This window comes from Leucopleurus acutus (assembly GCF_964270905.1).
Source record: "Leucopleurus acutus genome assembly, chromosome: 1".
NCBI lineage: Eukaryota > Metazoa > Chordata > Mammalia > Artiodactyla > Delphinidae > Leucopleurus > Leucopleurus acutus.
The window spans coordinates 34,345,570-34,368,292 of NC_139142.1; the positions used below are offsets into that span (position 1 = coordinate 34,345,570).

General features: G+C 35.3%; 2 protein-coding genes across 6 annotated transcripts in view; one reads left to right on the plus strand and one right to left on the minus strand.

Annotated features, from left to right (window-relative positions):
- Positions 1 to 22,723, minus strand: part of GPHN (gephyrin) — a 618,453-nt gene that overhangs the window by 27,099 nt on the left and 568,631 nt on the right. For all 5 annotated transcript variants that reach the window (XM_082854448.1, XM_082854450.1, XM_082854447.1 and 2 more), the window contains one exon: positions 2,414 to 2,501. In XM_082854448.1, coding sequence (XP_082710574.1) covers positions 2,414 to 2,501 — 88 coding nt within the window. The remainder of the gene's footprint in view (positions 1 to 2,413; positions 2,502 to 22,723) is intronic.
- LOC309969597 (protein canopy homolog 1-like) lies at positions 15,483 to 15,815 on the plus strand (the record flags this gene model as incomplete). The annotated part of the gene is given in 2 exon segments (XM_082851436.1): positions 15,483 to 15,623; positions 15,627 to 15,815. Coding segments are annotated over 2 exon segments (276 nt in total). The 5' UTR covers positions 15,483 to 15,536.

The window sequence follows — 22,723 nt, forward strand, 5'->3', positions numbered from 1 at the left end:
AATCTCACTTATCTTCTAATATTATTGGTTACAGTAATAAATTAAGCACAGGTATTAAATATCTACTAGCTAAGGAAAGCCTCTGTTTTACTTTGATGCTGGCCTGAAGGCTCTGCTATATAAGCTACAGTAAATAGTTTGTGTCTGCAACAAAGACAGACTCAGAGCACTAGGGAAAAGGACAATCATAGGTATTTTGAACTATTGATGCTTCAAAGAATAGTCTCTAGGGTACAGGCTGCTGAGGTGATATAGCTTAGATAACTTTTGTACAGTACCAGTGGACTGAGTCAGGAATCCCAGGACTCTTTAGAATGAAAACAGATGGTTTCAAGAAAGCAGACTGCTAACCCAAGATCTAGCAGAACAAGAAAACCATGGGACTAAATGAAATGTTAAGGGAAATAAAAAATATTTTAACAAATTATTTATTTGGAATATTGTTCATTAGTTTTAATATTCTATTGCTATATGGCTGTAGATGTGTAAAACAAACTCAAGGAGACCTATATGGTTAATTAATACTTTTGTTGCTAAATAATCAGGGCAAACCTATGAGACCAGTCCTTTTCTGTGATCAGTAATGATCTTTGTGATTATTTTGATCATATGGTGTGGGGGAGACACTGTTAGGAAAAATTAAGAGACCTTGAAATAGGAAGACACAATTATTTGATGTCCAGTCTAGCGTATCCTTATCGATTATCTACACGTTTCATTGTCTTTGAGCTATTTTACAATTCTGTAGGTGGTGGAAAATTTATAGTAATGCACACAATTCTTTAGTTTTTAGGGCAGAAAGCAGATACTGTTTACCTGAAACTTTTGGTGTTTTATAAAAATGAAAACTCTTTGCAAAGGCTATGTGAAACAGGAGGAGGTGGGGGTGGGGAGAGATTTTGAGGGAAGCAACTATGGAAGAGTCATTTCTCCTTGGCTGAGAAGAGGATAGAGGTCTGTGGGTCCCACAAGCAGCAGGGGCCCCTTTCCTCTGCCCTAAGACTCCCAGTCTCCCCATAATCCCAGTGCTATTAGCATGGCCCAAAAGAACAAAGATCTGAGATCTAATGGCATGACAAGGACACTCTAGATGTGTCCAGCGAAGACTGGTGACCAGATGTGTCTCCCTGATGCTCTGTTGCCTCTTAAGCCCCTCCCAGTTCTTTGGCATAATTTTTGGAGGCAATTAGTCCTATAGTGGCTTAAATAAAATTTCCTGCCAGTTCTGTAGCATAGGTACTCACAGTAGAATTTAAGTTGAATCACATAAATAAATTTCTTGTGTACCTGAGTTTCTGCACTTAAAATTCATGCGTGCTACATAATGCTTCTGGATCTTTCCTTGACTAACTTCCCTGTCTTTTCAGTGACTGGTTTTCAGGCTCTGCCCTTGGGCTGAAGCAGATGTTCTCTCTCTTACACTTTTCTTTCTTTCTGCTACTGAGGTACACTGGAATTCTTTTGGGGACTAGAATTTGCAGGCTGGCAGGAGTTTGCTGCATTGATGCTTTCTCTCTTTCTTCCTGGTTCTTCTTTCATATGATTCCCCCTCAAGGAGTTAGGAAGGACAATTATTAGCTCCTGTGGAATACTCTGGGATGCCCAGTTCCTAAAAATCTCCTTCCTAGTAAATTAAAGGTTCAGTGTAAGTATCTTACCACACAGAGTAAAAAAAGAAAACCAATATGCTTTACTATATTGGCTGTTGACCTGTGAGCAAATCCCTGGGATAAATGACATCTTTGTTAGCACTAATAAAGAAGGTTAAGGTCCAGAAGTGTTCTGTTCTTACCATAATTGAGCCACAATTGCCAAGCCTATGTAAGCTATAAGCTTGTTGCCTCTTCAGAAGTACTGGAAAAGCAAACTTCTGGTCTGCCAAATAGGTACTGTCCCATAATTAAGTTCATTAGCAACCAAGATAAGTTTTATATGAAATACTCCCTGGAAATAAGAAATTTAAAATTTAAGTACTCTTAACTTCAGGGTTTGCCCTTGTGATGCTCAGAGCACATCAGGCAGTTTGATGGTAATGATAACAGACATGTTGCAAATTATTTTGTAGCTTTGCTACAATGCAGACCTCAGCCTAGCCTTTGTGATCTTGGGAGAGGACTGCAGCAATCTGCTCTACCCAGGGCTCAAGACCTCTAGGAGACTTTGAGGGAAGACTGACCCGGCAATCTGTCTGCTATGAAGACAATACCTATCTACAGTTTAACACCTTCACTCCTGGATTTAATTTGAGATGGTAAGCTCTCTGACTTATCTGCACTGCATACCTTTTAGAATGCCCAGAAATTTCTGAAGCCCTGTGGACTTTCAGCTTTGTGGGAGTCTGGTTATGGATACCAGATGACTACCACACCACTGTTAATCAACTGCGTACTTCATGAACCTCATTTTTTCATACCTTTTCCCCCATGGACACACCCCCTGATGTGATGATGACATCAGCACGACTGATACCCTCATTCAAGGCATTGAGTAAGTCATCTGGGCTGGAAAAAAAATAAAGACAAATAAATTAACACACAAGGAAAAGATTTTAAATATAGTGCCAACTAAAAACTAGACCACCTATTCAACGAGTAGGCATTAACATGAGTACAGCACAAAAGTCTGTATGAAGTGGGAATCAAAAAGGTCTCTGCACAGTAAAAGCATAACTCATTGTGGAGAAAGAAACTTGTAAGTGTGGAAATAGTAGTTACTGGTACTTTCACAGGCTTTTTACTCAAAAAGGCAGTATAATGAGGGGAGACAGTGAGGTGTGGATAGGCTGCCTAACCATCCCAGTTTGCCTAGGAATATCCCAGATGTAGTGCTGAAAGTTACATTTCCTAGGAAATTTCAGGCACACCAGGACAGTTGATCGCCCTAGGTGTTGGAGACTTAGGACTCTTTAGAGGGAATATGACTTAATTTAGTTAGGCCTTGAGAAATGGGCTGAATTTTTACAGGTGGGAAGGAATGGGAAAGGGCCTTGTAAGCAAGAGGATCGGACTGTGATGAAGCCTGTGGTGTTCTCGATGAATGGGGAAAATGAACTGCTTGAGTGAGGGACCTGACTTGGAATGGCTGGGATAGGTAGTGTAGGGCATGATTTTGGAGGGCTCTCAAGGTCAAGAATTTGAACTTCATCTAATGGGAAAAGGGTGGGGGGGGTCCCTAAAAATATAAAGAGCCAGTAGGTGTTTATTGGGGAAAAGGTAGAGAAAAAAAGAACAAGGAAGGCAGAGACAGTATGAGATATTTTGAGAGGATAAAGGGACAGGGTGAATGTTAGGGATTGAAACTAGTGAGATTCCTGACAGTCAACTGAAAAGACAAGTGCACCAGGCCCTCTGATTGTACAGATGGAAGGCCTGGGAGGAAGGATGGCGTGAAATCAACAGTCTTATCCTATTGATGTTAGAAGGGTTGCAAAGGCCTAACTTGAGATTAATCAAGTGAGAAAAAAACAAAATGCCAACCATCAGGGTTTCTGGAGGGACAGGAAATCAGGCAATAGCTGAAAGGGACTGTTTAGTCACAATTTTAAATGCATACAAAGCTACTGGGCAATGTGCACTGCACTTGCATTTACCTTCAAATGATGGAGTACAGAAAAGGTGCCTTTTGAGGAATATTTGTTCAGCCTAAACCCTTGTTTTCTAAGAACTTTTTACCCTGTGGAGAAGGGAGGTATTTCCCTTTCTCCTCCATAGACATCTAACATGTACATTTAAAAAGGGAACAATCCTGGCTTCTGATGCTCTAGTTCTTGTTTTTAGTCCTTCCTGAGGCATATTCTTGGTCTTGTGCTCCAGGAGACAACTCTTCCCATAAATCCCCCCCCTTTGCTTAAACTAGAATCAGCAGGTTTTTGTTAACTTGAAATCAAATGATGTCTCAATGGGATAGCATATGTTCTCCCAAATCTCTCATGGTAGTGAAGTTTGTTCATATCCTTTTCCCTTGATGCACTATTTCATGGGAGGATGAGGAGGAGGGAGAGGAGATGAAGGAGGAGGAGGAAGAGAGGAAAAGGAGGAGGAGGAGGAGATTTGTAACTAGCACAAATTTTATCCAGGGGTGACAGAGGTAAGGAGAGGAACTTGAGATCTACCCGAGAGGCTCTTCAGGAGACAAAGTTGGGAGGTGGCACATTACAGAGATTAAGAGTGTGAACTCTGGAGTCAGACTGCCTGAGTTTAAATCCTGGTGCTACTACCTGCTAGATATAGAACCTTGGACAAGTTGCTAAACCTTTCTTTGCCTTAGTTTTCCATCTGTAAGGTAGGGATAGTATAGGGTTGTTATGTGGGTTAAGTAACATAATATATATAAGTTTGTGGGATAGTACCTGGTACAAACTGAGTTTATAAGGAAGGTTGGTTGTTGTTGTTATTACTGTGGTACTGACAAAAGTTATCATACAAACCTAACAACCTGGCAGAGTTCAACTTTAGCATATTTGACTGTTTTTATTTAGGAGAATATCTATGACTAACACAGAAGAAAATCATAGATTGGACCTCAAATACATTCACAGAACTGTATGTGAAAAGTCCAAAGGGCTGAATAAATAAGCTAGGCCTGGTTCCAGCCTGAATAGTTCCATTTACTATTAGGTTCTCTTACTGACTCTAGATAAAATTCTCCTGCTCCTCAAGCACTGGCCTGTCCATGAGTGTACCAGAGGTTGTTTGGCTTTGGTGAGCAAGTTCCCAAGGAGACAACAATAAAAGTTTGAAAAATGGCTCACATGAGGTTCAATCTATAACACAGAGATCCTTTGAAATCATCCAGTTAATTGCTTATGCAGCCAAAAAGATACCCAGGTATTCAATGAAGGTAGGATCTATGTGTAAAACATTAAAAAAACAAACAAACTTAAAAAGAAATCCCTGACATGAATTTTGAACCTAATTTGGTTGGGCAAACATCTTGGAAGAATTATATTAAAAAATGGGTGTATTTTTGAACTATGTATTTTGAACAGATTTTTCATCAATCTTTTTCATTTAGCTTTAGGAAAAAAGATAACAAATTATTCTTTTGTACTGCAATACTATAAGATATGTATGTGATGGATTCCTGATCACTGCATGCCCAGCACTCTGGTCCCCTTGCCTTGCTGAATCATTAAGCTGAGCCAATGGTTGGCCTATGGAGTAAATGGGAAAAACATCACAAACACAGGGTGATGTGGGATGTGATTCAGGTGAAGGGACAATGACTATTATCAACACAACATATAATTCTGTGTTAGTATAAGAGACATTTGCTAATTCTACCAATCTTACAGTATTTAATTTATAGCTTGTCAACTCTACAGGATTATGGCAAAGTCATTGGAAACAAAGCAGCAGTGACATACACATCAACATCTTTGTAGGTGGGTAAAGTTCCTGGGATAGGCTAGCTGATGGCTGCAAATAAACATACTTTTCAGTGATTTTTTTTCCCCCTTATTCCTTGTTTTCATATTATCTGGGAAAGACTTTTTCCTATTTTGTAAAACTGCAGAGTCATCAACTCTTCACATGATATTTTCTAACTTGCAGAAATAAACTAAAAGGAATTTTATATCAAGCAAGTCTTTACTGTAATTTATTATGTTTCAAAGAATACACTCAATGCTGCTTTCTTCTCTGTGGCTGATGGATTCACAAAATCACCAAATCTTAAAATTGGAAAGGTCTTTGGGGGTCATTGTGTTCAGTAGCAGAGCTGGGAGCATTCTTTGGGGCTTGCCCTTCTCTATCTCCCTCTGCCCATCTCTTTAACTCTACTTTCAGTTGCATACTTCTGGTGTGTGGGACCTAGTAAGAGATTATAGCTTACAGGGACAGGGACCAATGTATGGCAACTGTCAGAGGATTTGTAACTTCACTTATACTGCATGATATAACTCCATTTATTATTTCACAATAAATCTCTGAGGTAGATTGAACAGTATGATTATGCCTATTTTACAGAAAAGGAAAGTGATATTCAGAGAGGCAAAGTAGCATATTAAAGGCTAGGCGGAGCAGTAAGTGGCAGAGCTAGGACTAGAACCTCTGTTTCCTTGTCGAGTGCCTAAGCAGAGTGACTGTCTAGTTTTTTCAGGCATATGATATGTCATACAAGGAAAACTCTCATGAGAATGGACCGTTATGCAAAAGCATAAAACAGAGGATGCTAAGGCAGCAGGAGAAGATCTGTCTGGGATGACAAGAAAAGTGCATCTGTGAACATGTTAGTTCTGCGGAATGAAACAAACATAGTTCTGAATCCTATATTCAGATGAAAACTAAATAAGATTTTGATTAAACATAACTTAGGGCTTGCTCACAAGTCATAAATTTGCTCTCTTTTTTTTGTTATTCATATTTTAAATGATGAAATATTTCTCACATAAGATAACAGTATAACACCCATGTATCCATCTCTCAGATTTGACAAATGCTAATATTTTCCCATATTTATTTCATATTCCATCCCCCCAACCTTTTTATTTTTAAGAACTAAAAACTGAGTTTGCTTCTAAGACTAAGAGATTACTCTGAATAATGATAAAAAATAGGTAGCAAGGATTATAATCATGGATATTATAGTAGGATAAAAATAATTATGATTTTCTCAGTTTTGTTAAATAGAGAGCATAGCATATTAATTTTCGCAACGATAGGAGAGTAAAATGAAAACATAATATGACCTTATATGTCTTATATATGACATTACTTCCTATATATAAGATCAGTTGATATTTAAGAAATAAAATTAATGACAATAATTCTCTTGTTTTAAAAGAACAATACACTGTCACACTTATGTGTTAATTTTACAACTCTATGATGTAGGCAGGGCAAGAGAGGTCAATGAAATTCACAGAGGTAGTGACAGGTTCAAGGTCACCTATGTTCACTCTACTATTCTTTTAAACTACAGTAGTATTCACACTGTGAAAGACACTTTGTTATATACATCGTCAGAAAAGTTATTTATCATTTTTATCTAAGTATATAAATATTATTTGTGTATGCCAAATAGTGACGATCAAAAACCAATAACTTGTATTTTTTACATTTGAAATATCTTCTCACCATTGCCACTCGAAGGGATATTCAATTAAGCAGATTAGTAAGTTTTCTAGGTATATACCAGTAGCTTCCCTTTTCTCAAAGAACAGCAGATCTTAAAGGGATATTGTGATATCATTTAATTCTTTCTTCATTAAAAACTGCAGTTTTAATTAGATTTGAAAGGTGATTAACCATTTCTTTAAAGATAAATCTAATACTAGCATTAATCTTGATTTACTAACACTTTCTATCCATTTTCACTTGAAATAAGTACCTACCCATGGTTCTCTGAGAGTACCAATATTAGATGAAAACATTCTATAAGAGCATTGATTTAGTGCTAAATGCTAGAAATATAAGTACTCGGTGACAGAAAACAGAACTGTCAACTGAAGCCTGAGTGTGTCAGGGCCTAGAATCCAGTTTTGTCTCTACCGCTGAGATGACTTTGAAAAATGAACATCATTTCTTGGGGTCTCATTATCCTTATCTGTAAAATGAGAACATTTGGACTAGGTCCTTTCCATGTCTAACATTCACTGATTTAAAGCACTAGAAGCTGATTGGGATGCAGTTTAAGCACAAAGGTATTATTTTTAAGTTGACCCAGAAGTCTACTTAAAAAATACTAAGACTGCCCTATCCCTAACAACTGGGAAAGCCCAAACCTTCATAACTAAATGTCCAGGAAGCACAGCAGCTTCAATAGAAGACTGGCAGCTTGCTATTGCTGCTTTGCCAATTCAGGAGTTGTGACTTCCATGCCTTTTACCACTCTGATGCTCTTTTCCACTATAACTACATTCCTGTCAGGTCTATGGCACCCTAGCAGCTTCTTGAGGGCTGAGGGTGAATACAACTCTCAGTAGGTAAAGGAAAATACCAGCAATTTAAGCTGCCAGCAACTGGAGGGTGGAAGAATAAGAACGATAGTTAGGATGGCTCTTAGTGAAATCAACATGTTGGGGGAAATAGATAATTTTAACAACAACAAAAACAACACACAACTAAAGCACTAATGGAGATTCATTTACAACCTTAAAAGGATGTTCTGGAACAAAAAATATAATTTTCAAAATTTAAAATTTAGTAGATGAAGGTGAATATAGTCTCTGTTGAAACTCAATTAGTGGCATGGAAAACCAAGTAGTAGAAATGTCTCAAAGAAATGTACAAAAATATAACATGACACAAGTCATGCAGGAGATGATAAGAAATTTGGAAGACACAGCAAGACACTGACATATTATTAATAGGAATCCCATACGGGAAAAAAGGAACTGATAGAGGGGGAAAATAGAGGAAAATTTCATTTATTTGTAATGACTTGGGCTTGGAGATTGAAAAGATTTACTAAGTTCCAGGTAAGACTGACAAAAAATTATAAACCTAAAAATGTCCTGGTTAAATTTTATAATTTCAAGGATAAAGAGAATATCTTACAAGCTGTCAGACAGAAAGATTAAATTTACTAACAAAGAAAATAAGAATACTGGTTTTGGACTTCTTACCTACAATACTAAAAACTATAAAACAGTAGATTAATATCAACATACTCTGAGAAAAAGGGCTTGCAACCCCCAAATCCTATATCCAGTCAGACACCACTCACCTGTCAGGACAGAAGAATAATATTTGTGAAAATGTAAAAATTTAGACAATAAATCAACAAGTAATATTCTGGAAAAATGACTCTAAATGAAAAAAACTAACCAGATCGGAGACCTCAAGATAGGGGAAGATGAAGAGTAGAGAAAACACTAGTAAAATACACACACATTTATAAACTATATAACTAAATTTAAATGAATAACAATCAAATAAACTGGGGGATTATAATATATGTACTAAACACGGATTTCCCAGAAGTTGTAGAGACATACTGCAAGAGAAAACTTAGTAATAGTCTAGGTTTAAAAGCATTATCTCAGCAATGCCTAAAAGTTGAGGGAGTGGGAGGAGATGGGAGAAGTAAAAGTGTTCTCAAAGTCTCATTGGTGTAGGATGTGCACGGACGAAACGGGAAGGCCTTGTAGGAGGGATATAGTGAGCACCTTTTAAAAATATAATAGTGGAGAAATGAATATTTGATTATTAGTATCAGAAATTAGAAGGAAAGCATGAGGGGGATGGTAGAGTACAGCACACCTTCCAAAATAATGAGTGAAAGGGAACAAATAGCACCTGGATCAAACCAATAATAGGGAAAAGGACAAAGAAGAAATAACAAAGTTCTATTAATAGTAAAAATAAAGTAAGATGGAAGGAAAAAATATCAAGAGAATAATATACAGAAAACTTCATGGTAAAGCAAAATGAACGTCAAGCTAGGATCAGGGTTACAGTAAGGCAAATGCAAGATTGAGTTTTTTAAAGCTCAATTCCCATTTGGATGTTATTTATGAGGGATACACTTAAAAGAGATGAAAGAATAAAAATAAAAGGTATGCCCAAAAGATACCAGGCTAATATAAATATTCAAAAAAGCAGGAATGGCATTTTAATGTCAAAGTGGAATTTAAAGTCAAAAGAACTAAAAGGGATAAAGAGAGGAAACTAATTGTGATAAAAGGCAAATTTATAAAACTGATACAATAATATATGACTGTCTCACAAGTCATGTTCTCATTTTATCTAGGCTTCTTGACTGACCTACCAAATCCCTGCACATTGTAGGCACTCAATAAATGAATGAACACTGGCCTCAAATTAATCTCTCCACAGTAGCTTTAGGAATAAATAATGTACAATATTTACAACTATAATGATATTATGGGCAAATAATATTATCTGTGGGTGGAAGAGAAGATACTACTAACATTTACGTAATCATAAATAGTACTTTCTTTGAGAGGATGTCATGTAGAAGAGGGAGTCAATTTACTTGGTGTTGCTCCAGGCAGAATTAGAACTAATGGATAAAAGAAACAGGGATAAAGACATTGGCTCAGGGTAATAGAAAAACATCCTTGCCATAACAGCCATCTAACAATAAATGTTCTCCTCATGAGGCAAATAATATCTTTCTCACTAAAAGCATCAAACAAAAACCTGATGGCCAGCTGTTAGAAATTTTCTCTAACACCTCCACTGAGTAAAATATTGGAGAAGCTAACATCAGAAATTCCTTTCAATTCTAAGATATTGTATTCTATGGAAATACCAAAATTTATATAATTAACACGATGACTATTTTCTCTTCATGTATACACTGAACCAGAGATGGAGAAACTAATGCAGGCATTGCAATATAATACTCAGCTTGTAGATCACACGTGTCTCCTTCTCACTTTTTGGACACCAGGAACATTTGACTAGAGTGAAAAAAATAGAAGCATTTTTCCTCCCCCAAGCTATGACATTCACCTTCATCTTGGAAGATGGTCACCAATAATAATAACAACTCTTCCTAGAGTTGTAACTTAATTAGATGTCAAAAAAGCTTAAAGTTAATAGGAAGGTAGATAAAAGAGAAAGAAGTATATCTCAAAATAAATCTATCAGAAAATGAATGTGGCTTTCTCAAGACTTTACATACTAATCAGTTTCTGTGAAGGAGGAATATGTCTAGAGGGTATGATATCTTTTGACTATTATATCTTCTCAGATTTCAGTGGGTATTGGGGGTCCACTTTCAGTTCAGACTCTGCTTTTTAAAATTTCTATCTGGAATAGGGCCAAGATGGCAGAGTAGGAAGACCCTGAGCTCACCTCCTCCCATGGGCACACCAAAATCACAACTATTTACAGACAAACTATCGATGAGAATGACCTGAAGACTAGCAGAAAATCTCATTGGCAAAGGCAAATATACAGTAAATGTAGTAAACCAACCACTCATAAAGCTAGTAGGAAGCTTAAATGAAAAAAGTAGTAAAATCATCTATATTCACAGTAAGTAGTTAAGGATATGCAAACAAAAAGATATAAAATATGATGTCAAAAATATTAAACATGTAGGGGAAAGTAAAAATGCAGGGTTGTTAGAATGCATTTGAACTTAAGAAAGCATCAACTTAAAATAATCATGTATATGTGTATGCAAACCTCATGGTAAGCACAAACCAAAAATCTATAAAAGATACATATACAAAAAGAGAAAGAAATCCAAACATAACGATAAAGATAGTTATCAAATCACAAGGGAAGAGAGCAAAAGAGGAAGAGAGGAACAAAAAAGACCTACAAAAACAAGTAACAAAATGGCAATCAGTACACACCTATCAATAATAACTTTAAATGTAAATGGATTAAATGCCCCAATCAAAAGATAGAGAGTGGCTGAATAAATTAAAAAAAACCAACCATATATATGCTGCCTGCAAGAGACTGACTTCAGATCTAAAGACACACATAGACCAAAAGAGAGGTAATGGAAAAAGATACTCCTTGCAAATAGAAAAGAAAAGAAAGTTGAAGTAGCAATACTAATGCAAGACAAAATGGACTTTAAAACGGAGAATGTTACAAGAGACAAAGAAGGACATTACATAATGATAAAGAGATCAATCCAACAAAAAGATATAACAATGTAAAATATATATGTACCCAACATAGGAGAACCTAAATACATAAAACAAATATTAACAAACATAAAGAAAGAAATTGATAGTAACACAATAGCAGTAGGGGACTTCAACACCCCACTCACATCAATGGACAGATCACCCAGACAGAAAATTAATAAGGAAACATTGGCCTTAAATGACACATTAGACCTGATGAACTTAGTTGATACATACAGACCATTTCATCCAAAGCAGCAGAATACACATACTTTTCAAGTGCATGTGGAACATTCTCTAGGATAGAACACATATTAGGTCACAAAACAAGGCTCATTAAATTTAAGAACACTGAAATCATATCAAACATCTTTTCTGACCACAACACTATGAGATTAGAAATTAACTATAAGGAAAAAAACTGCAAAAAAAAACCCCAAACGTGGAGGCTAAATAATATGCTACTAAATAACCAATGAATCACTGAAGAAACCAAAGAGGAAGTAAAAAAGTACCTAAACACAAATGAAAATGGAAGCACAACAACCAAAAACTATGGGACAGAGTAAAAGCATTTCAAAGAGGGTAGTTTATAGTGATATAAGCCTATCTCAGGAAACAAGAAAAATCTAAAATAAACAACCTAACCTACACCTAAAGGGAAACTAGAAAAAGAACAAACAAAACCCAATGTTAATAGAAGGAAAGAAATATAAAGATCAGAGGAGAAATAAATGAAATAGAGACTAAAAAAGCAATAGAAAAGATCAATGAAACTAACAGCTGGTTCCTTGAAAAGATAAACAAAATTGGTAAACCTTTAGCCAGACTCATCAGGAAAAAAAGAGAGAGGACACAAATAAATAAAATCATAAATGAAAAAGAAGTTACAACTGACACCATAGAAATACAATAGTTCATAAATGATTATTACAAACAATTATATGTCAATAAAATGGACAACCTTGGAGAAATGGATAAATTCCTACAAACGTACAATCTCCTAAGACTGACTCAGGAAGAATTAGAAAATATGAACAGACCAATTACCAGTAATGAGATTGATTCAGTAATTTAAAAAACTCCCACCAAACAAAAGTCCATTAACAGATGGTTTCACAGGTGAATTTTATCAAACTTTTAAAGAACCATTAATGCCTATACTTCTCACATTATTCCAAAAAAACTGAGATGGAAGGAATGCTTCTGAACTCATATATGAGGTCAGCATCATCTGATATCAAAACAAAGATATCACACAAAAAAGAAAACTATAGGCCAAAATCACTGATGAACATAGATGCAGAAATCCTCAATGAAATATTAGCAAACAGAATTCAACAATATGTTAAAAGGGTCATATACCATGATCAAGTAGGATTTATTCCAGGGAGGCAATGATGGTCCAATATCCACAAATCAATTAATGTGATACACCACATTAACAAACTGAAGAATAAAAATCATATGATCATCTCAATAGATGTAGAAAAAGCTTTTGACAAAATTCAACATCCATGTATAATAAAAACTCTCAATAAAGTGGTTACAGAGGCTACATACCTCAACATAATAAAGATCATATATGACAAACCTACAGCCAACATCATACTCAATGGTGAAAAGCTGAAAGCATTTCCTCTAAGATCAGGAACAGGACAAGGATACCCACTTTTATTCAACATAGCATTGAAAGTCCTAGCCACAGGAATCAGACAAAAGAAAGAAATAAAAGGGATCCAAATTGGAAGGAAAAAGTAAAACTGTCATTGTTTGCAGATGACATGATACTATATATAGAAAATCCTAAATACACCAGCAAAAAAACTGTTAGAACTAATAAATGAATTCAGTAAAGTTGCAGGATACAAAATTAATATACATAAATCTGTTGTGTTTCTATACACTAACAACAAACTATCAGAAAGAGAAATCAGGAAAATAATCTCATTTACAATTGTGTCAAAAAGAAAAAAAATACCTAGGAATAAAACTACCTAAGGAGGTAAAAGACCTGTACTTGGAAAACTATAAAAACATCGATGAAAGAAATTAAAGATGACACAAGTAGAAAGATACACTGACTGTGTCCATGAATTGGAAGAATTAAGATTGTTAAAATTACCATACTACCCAAGGCAATCTACAGATTTCATGTAATCCCTATCAAAATACCAATGGCATTTTTTCACAGAACTAGAATAAATAATTTAAAAATTTGTATGGAAACACAAAAGACTTTGAATAGCCAAAACAATCTTGAGAAGAAAAACAAAGTTGGCGGTATCAAGCTCCCTGATTTCAAATTACACTACAAAGCTACAACAATCAAAACAGTATGGCACTGGCACAAAAACAGACCCATTGATCAATGAAACAGGATAGAGAGCCCAGAAATAAACCCAGACTTATGGTCAATTAATATATGACAGAGGCAAGAATACACAATGGAGAAAAGACAGTCTCTTCAAAGAATGTTGTTGGGAAAACTTGACAGTTACTTGCAGAAGACTAAAACTTGCCTAATTTCTTACACCATATACAAAAATAAACTAAAGATGGATTAAAGACCTAAGTGTAAGACCAGAAACCATAAAACTCCTAGAAGAAAACATGGGCGGTATGCTGTTTTACATTGGTTGTAGCAATATTTTTTTTGGATATGTTTCCCCAGGTAAAGGAAATAAAAGCAAAAATTAACAAATGGGACTATATTTGTTAATTAAAAACCTTTTGCACAGAGAAGGAAACTATCAACAGAATGAAAAGGCAAACTATTGAATGGGAGAAAATATTTGCAAATGATATGACCAATAAGGGGTTAATATACAGCATACATAAATAGCTCATACAACTCAATATCAAAAAAACAAACAACCTGATTTTAAAATGGGCAGAATTGGGAGACTGGGGTTCACATATATACAGTATTGATATCATGTATACAATAGGTAACTTAACGACAATACACTGTATAGCACAGGGAACTCAATGCATTGTGGTGACCTAAAAGGGAAGGAAATCCAAAAAGAGAGGGGATATATGTATATGTATAACTGATTCATTTTGCTGTACAGTAGAAATGAACACAATATTATAAAGCAACTATACTCCAATAAAAATTAATTAAAAAAAAAGATGGGCAGAAGACCTGAATAGATATTTTCCCAAATAAGATATTTAGATGGCCAGCAGGCACATGACAAGATGCTCAGCATAATTAATCATCACAGAATTGCAAATCAAAACCATAACGAGATATCAACTCATACCTGTCAGAATGGCTATTATAAAAAAGACAACAAATAACAAGTGTTGGCAAGGATATGGAGAAAAGGGCACCCTTGTGCAGTGTTGGTGGGATGTAAATTGGTGTGGCCACTATGCAGGTTCTTAAAAAATTAAAAATAGAACTACCATATGATCCAGCAATTCCACTTCTGGGTAGTTTTCCAAAGAAAACAAAATCACTAATTTGAAAAGATATATGCGCCGCTACGTTCACTGTAGCATTATTCACAATAGTGAAGATACGTAAGCAATTAAGTGTCCATTGATAGATGAATGGATAAAGAAGAGATGGTGTGTGTATATACTGTATATGGAATACTACTCAGCCATAAAAATGAATGGAATCTTGCCATTTGTGACAACATGGATAGACCTAGAGGGTATTATGCTAAGTGAAATAAGTCAGACAGAGAAAGACAAATACTCTATGATTCACTTACATGTGGAATCTAAAAAACAAGACAAATGTACATACATATCAAAACAGAAACAGAGGCGTGGGGCGGAGGTGGTGGCCAAAGGGTCCTCTGAATCCTCGCTGGATTCCGGAGGGAGAGGGGCACGCGGACACGGGCACCAGCTGTTCCAAAGACAGCGCAGCTGTACCTGCGAGCGGGGTGATTCGATTCCCTTAGCCCAGTCAGAGGCATTCCTCACAGATCTCTTGGATAAAGTGTGTGAGCGAATGAATGACTATAAGCTTGAAGAAGACCCTGTGACTAAGGAGAAGACTTTCAAGAGATTTGCTCCAAGGAAAGGAGACAAAATATACTAAGAATTTTTAAAATTCTATTTTTATTCTGATGCTTACAGACATTTGAAATTCACGTGTGAAACTATAATGGAAGAGTACGAAGATGAAATATTCTCACTTATGGCCCAGGAGGCACACTACCTCGCTGACAAGCTGTGCAGCCAGAAATCAGGTCTGTGTGAAACTTCTACTAATCACACTGAACTCTAGGAATGATGGTGCTGCTAGCTAGAGGAGAGACAAGTCACAGCCCCCAAGGTCAATGTCTGCATTTCTGTCTTCATGTTTCTTCATGAGAAGAAACTTTACGTCTCTTGTTCATAGTGCATTGTCTCATGTTTGATATTTTATTGAAAATCTCTTGTTTGGCATCATGACAAGCCCCAATTCTTTCTATAGGTGAAGCTGAGGAGTGCATGAAACGAATTACCTTTGTAGATTTTGATACAAACAGGCTTGGCAGGAAAGCATTTAACTCAGTAATAGGAAGAAAGTGAAGACATTTCATAAATGAAATAAGGATTTAATAACGTGTACTGTATATTTCATGCACATATTCAAGTATAGTGTTCTGTTTGATAAAAACTTGATTTGATTTCATAAATACTTGATTAGTCATGAAATTAAGAAAACATATTGCTGCAAATTCCAGGTTAATTTTTCTGGGTTGTATGGCTATCACTGAAAGAAGCGAACTCACTTTATATCAGGAATGAAATTTAAATTTCTAGAAACCTTAAGTTTAAAAACTTTTTAATTTCTAAAATTTAATTAAATGCATAAAAAGCAGTGAGCACTTTTACAGGGAACAATAACTATATTGGCCTTTCTGATGCATACATCCTGAATTCAAATGATTTAGAAAGTTGATTTATTATTCATGTATTTATTATCATGTAGTCTTAAAGGATGATACCAATGGCCATGTTTTGTTTTGCTGCAAACTCTCCTGTCGTGCCTTTGTTTCCTTTCACCTAACATTTAGCGTGTAGATTTTACTACTAACCAACCTATCATTCTTTCTATGGATGTTTTTGTAGGTGTGGAGATGGAAGGAGAGGTGGGAACTTATGGAAAATAGCCTTTTGACCACGTTAATAACAGAGTGTAGTAATAAACTAACTCTTGGAGATTTCATTGTCTCTGTTAAGTTTACATTCATTGGAATATAACTTTAATCATTTAAAAGGTCAGGACCTATTTTACACTTGTTTTAACGAAGAAGTTCTCATTGTTGTCTCTGAGAATTTACTAGGTAGGATGCTAGGTAGGATCCACTTTGTCATGTGGATTTCTATTTGCTAAGAATAAGCCAAGACCAACGAATCCACTTCACTGAGGAGTGGAGAGTAGAATAGAGCAAAGTCCCCAAAACAAAAACTATTTGCCGTATGTTACCTGATGGCCTAGAAAACACATTACTTAAGCCACTCAACTGACTCATCAGGAGGAAATAATTCTCACATTTATAAAAATTTGCCAAAATGAAGAGAAAGAGGTTTCCATTCTTCTCCTTTACCCACCTCAACTCTTATTAAAAGTTACATTTTTAAAGTTAATTCCTTTTATTTGGGAAAACTGAGAAGGTTTGTGATTTTTTGATATGTCTGTAGCTGGCTAAGTAGTATAGATCCTACATATTATAACCCAATGAGGCTGCATTGCATGCAACTGATAAAAAATGGAAATAGGATTAAAGAATAATTAGCATCATTTTTCAGTAGGGTAGTAAAATTGTGACTTAAAACATAGTCCCTATAACTTTAGTAAACTTAACTATTTAAGTTTAATTTAGCATTTCAAAAAATGAGTCATAAACATTTTCCTAACTTAGGCTTCCTTGGTAAATGCACTAAACTGTTTCTTCACGGGAACATGTAGAGACACTGGCACGAAGTTCCCTCAAAAACCATAACATTTGTGATTGAAGAAGTGTTGGCTGTGGTCCTTCCATACCCTCAATGGTAAACCTGACACATTCTCACATCTAGACAGTACTAATGCTAATCATAGAATTTAAGAGATTTTGGGCTTTTGTTTCCCACCTAAAGGACCGTGGGGAGGTATGCCTTCCCTCCACTGATGGTTGTTTCTCATGGATATTGAGGCTTCTGCTTTGACTGGAGAGAACCAAATATCTTGCCTCTGATGGGGAATATCTTAAGGTTTTGATAAATAGGGCTTTTCAGTTTTTTCTTACTTCCCAGTAAAAATAATCTTGTCTCTTGCAAGATTTTCAATATCTCATGACTTAGATAATTTTTTTATTTCCAGATCAAACTTGTTAAACACATGTAAATGTTTGTAGTTACTGATTAACACTACATTTGAGAGAGCCACTGCATTTCTTATGGCTGCGATGACTCTTCAGTTTCCCTCTGGGCGTGGTGAGCCTGCGCTGCTTTTGCTAATGAACAATAATGAGAGAGTAGCTAACTGCTGGCTTTGCCGTGCCTCCAAACACATTCCTGCATTTTTATGACTTTTATTGACCAAAAACAAAGCAAAAGCAAAAAGCCAGAAAAAGAAAAAAAGAAGAAAAAGAAACAAAACAACACCTAGGGTGTGACAGAAAAGTTTCTTAGAGTCCATGAAAAACACCTAATTCTGGGTCAGAAGAAAATCTCGGAGAAAAGGTGGGGAGAGGTTTATAATGCTTATTAAAATAATGTGGAGAGAAGACGTGTTTCAGGTGGATGATTTCAAATCGTACTTTTAGGAGATAGTTTCTTTGGGTCTCCATGGAAGACTTCTGTGAGCCTCTTCTCATAAAGAAAAGACCAAACTGGCTGAGATGAACAGCTTATATTTTGTTATGTGGATTACGATTTGCTAAGAAGAAGCCAAGACCAATGAATCCATTTCACTGAGGAGTGGAGAGTGGAATAGAGCAAAGTTCCAAATGGGAGAGATCAATACTTGATTTACTAAAGCAAGCCCTAAAAAAAGAAGTCAATAACTGGTTATATTTTTTTATACCTATTTCTCTGCTTGGTTGATATTTATTAATATATGTAATAGCATTATCTAAATATTTTAAAATATAAAAAAACAAACAAAAAAAACCAAAACAGAAACAGAGTCGTAGATACAGAGAACAAACAGGTGGTTGCTAGAGGGGAGGGGATGGGGGAGATGACTGTAATAGGTGAGGGCAATTAAGAGGTACAAACATAAAATAAATGAGTCAAAGAGATAAAATGTACAGTGTGGGAATACAGTCAATAATAGTATATCCTTGTATGGTAACAGATGGTAACTAATTTTATTATGGTGGTCATCTTGTAATGTATAGAAATATTGAGTCACTATGTTGTATACCAGGAACTAACATAGTGTTGTATGTCAATTACACTTAACAAACAAACAAACAAACAAACCCATAGAAAAAGAGATTGGACTTTTGACTACCAGAGGCAGGTGGTGAGGGGAGGGGGAATTGGATGAAGGTGGTAGAAAGGTACCAACTTCCAGTTACAAGATAAATAAATACTAGGGATGTAATGTACAACATGATTAATATAACTAACACTGCTGTGTATTATACATGGAAGTTGTTAAGAGAGTAAATCCTAAGAGTTCTCATCACAAGGAAAAAATGTTTTTTTCTTTTCTTTTATATCTATATGAGATGATGGATGTTCACTAAATTTACTGTGGTAATCATTTCATGATGTGGTCAGATGATTTTTAAAAGATTTTTATTGGAATATAGTTGATTTACAATGTTGTGTTAGTTTCAGGTGTACAGTAAAGTGAATCAGTTATACATATATCCACTCTTTTTTAGATTCTTTTCCCATATAGGTCATTAGAGAGTATTGAGTAGAGTTCCCTGTGCTATATAGTAGGTCCGTATTAGTTATCTACTTTATATATAGTAGTGTGTATATGTCAATCCCAATCTCCCAATTTATTCCTCCCCCATGTTTCCCACCTTGTAACCATAAGTTTGTTTTCTGTATCTGTGACTCTATTTCTGTTTTGTAAATAAGTTCATGTGTACCATTTTTTTAGATTCCATATATAAGCGATATCATATATGATATTTTTCTTTCTCTGTCTGACTTATTTCACTCAGTATGACAATCTCTAGGTCCATCCACGTTGCTGCAAATGGCATTATTTTGTTCTTTTTATGGCTGAGTAATATTCCATTGTATATATGTACCACATCTTCTTTATCCACTCCTCTGTCGAAGGACATTTAGGTTGCTTCCATGTCTTGGCTATTGTAAATAGTGCTGCAATGAACATTGTGGTGCATGTATCTTTTCAAATTATGATTTTCTCTGGATATATGCCCAGTGCAGAAGACCTAAATAGACATTTCTCCGAAGAAGACATACAGATGGCCAAGAGGCACATGAAAAGATGCTCAACATCACTAAATATTAGAGAAATGCAAATCAAAACTACAATGAGGTATCACCTCACACTGGTCAGAATGGCCATCATCAAAAAATCTATAAAAATAAATGCTGGAGAGGGTGTGGAGAAAAGGGAACCCTCCTACACTGTTGATGGGAATGTAAATTGGTACAATCCTATGGAGAACAGTATGGAGGGTCCTTAGAAAACTAAATATAGAACTACTATAAGTCAAATGATTATACTGTACACCTTAAACTTATATAGTGCTGGATGTCAATTATATCTCAATAAAAGTGGAAAAAATTGTATCTGCCTTAAGTTACTGTAATCCTGATTCTGGGATAAACATTTTTTTGCTTTGTCACATAATCTACTATAGAAGTCAAAACAAAGACAGATCCTTTATCCAAGATTAGATTTTATGGACTTAGAGTATTCAGAATGCAAATGCAGTTTTATTTTAACATATTTAATATAAACACACAGATGGACAACAGCTGCTAATTAGTTTCCTGTTTCATCTGTTACACCAACTGTGAGCTGTATCATTTTAGGATGAGTGAAGATGACAGCAGGAGACTGAGAAAAAAATTCTAGGATTTGGAGATTAAAACAATAATGGCAGTTGATCATACCAAGATAACAAAAAAAAAATAGTTAAGGATAAACTAATCATATACTAATTTCTTCAGAGGTCAAGGATAAATTCCTGAACTATAAATATTTTCTGGGTGTCTACGTCACGTATAGGATCAAACTATATACTACATATAGTCATCATTTAGTCCTCCTTCAGTCTCACTGGGTTTTCAGGTACTATGGAGTCATATAAAACAGAACAAAGTATGGTCACTGCCTTTAAATGTACAAACCAGTGCAGAAAACATGTGACAAAATTTAGAAAACTGAATAAAATGAGCAAATAAATTAACACTGATTGAACTTAAAATACATTAATTAAAGTGAAAATACATATAAAAAGAAATGTTATAAATGTTGAGTGGAATAGAATGATCAGAATTGGTTTGGGATAATTAGGAAAGGCTTTCTGGACATATTACTCTTTATGGGAGTCAGGTCATATGAGAAAAACATTTCGAAAATTACAGTAATACCTAGAGGTAATTCTTGGAAGAAACAGTAACATCAACTGTAATAGCAGCTCTTAAGGATTAAAAAAGGCAAATGTAGTAACCACTAAAAAGTCTGTCATTATGAATGGGAAGAATCTCTTGTCAATAAACATGTTTTTTATGGTAAAAAAAATATTTTTGGTTAACCAATAGAAAATGAGAGATCTCTGTTGATAAATGATCAGAAAATAAATCCATTATGTTGACTTAAAAATTAAAACTTTATTCCATAAGGGAAGCTGGCAGTTTATAAAGAGGATAAGAACCATTTAAATTCAGATCTAAATTCTGATAATATGAAATTTCTAGTTTTATAAATTAAGCACTAGGAAGCTAGGATATGTTTGGTTCACAAATTGGAGGATGTAAGGCACTGGGCTCTGTTAAGTCTATCTTGATAAATTCCTGCTAAATGTGTCAGTTTTATAAGAATCCAATTTGCTATCTCTGTGCCTGTTCCCCTTCTCCGTGCCTGTTCCCCTTCTGTTTTACGCTTCACTGCGAAGAGGCAGCTTCACAAATTGGCAGCAGCAGGAGCAGGCAATTTAAATCCAAAACATCAATTTATGACAGAACCAAGCAAGCCCAGCATGATTTGAGTGGGGCAGGCTTCTGTGATGGCAATTTTCCAGAAGGGGGAATTCTTTTCTTAATTAAGGGAATTTCCCAGCCTTTCAGGCCTTGAAAGGCTAGAAAGTCCAAGTCAGCAGTTTGTTAGCTACCTTACACCAAGCTGTTTCAAAACTTATGTAGAAATATAAACAGCTCAATAAAACTCAGTTTTAGGAATGATATAAATTTAATCAATGCTGAACTTTATTTAAAACGATTTCCTCGAATGGATTTTGTGTATTTGAATCATAATTACTGCTTGGTATATTTAAGAAGTTAATATGTAATGTTTGGATGTTAATATCTATTGAATGATTAAATCCCCCCTTGTTAAATCTACCTTGTTTTCACTCTGTTACTCTACTTCTTTTGGCCTGATAGAATGCATGACATGTTTTATTATAGTAGTTTTTTTTTTTCTTTTAATACCTGCTGTGACCATGTAGTACTTTTTGGAGCATGAAGAGATGTACCCACTGAGAACTGAGTCCCTCACTCTGTTCCCTTTGCTACTGCACATGACAACACCTCTCAGAGATGTAGTTTTAAGCATTGAACTTGATATGTTAATTGGTTTATATTCATGAACTGGACAGATTCTTTAAAATCATCACCATCCTGCTCCTCACAATATAATGAGTCATTTTGTACTTAAATTTTCGGGTGCCAGAATGCATATATGTTACTCTGGAAAAACATTTTACCTTTTGTGAAAGATGGCTTGGAAGAATTAACTGTGTGTGAAGTGAATGAGAGTGACAATAAAAATTATTTTTTTGGAAAACAAAAAAGATGTTAATGTGTAAGATCATGTAAGCCAGTGGGAGCAGCTCCCCAACTTTTAAAGTTAGAAGCTTCCTAAATTCATTTGGAATTCTGTTCCCCCGTCCTGCCCCACATTCTTCAGAAATATAAAATGAATCATCCTAGGTGCAAAGCTTTATATCATGCATTTTTTTCTGAGGTACCTCAGTTACCAATATAATTTTGTTGTCAGTG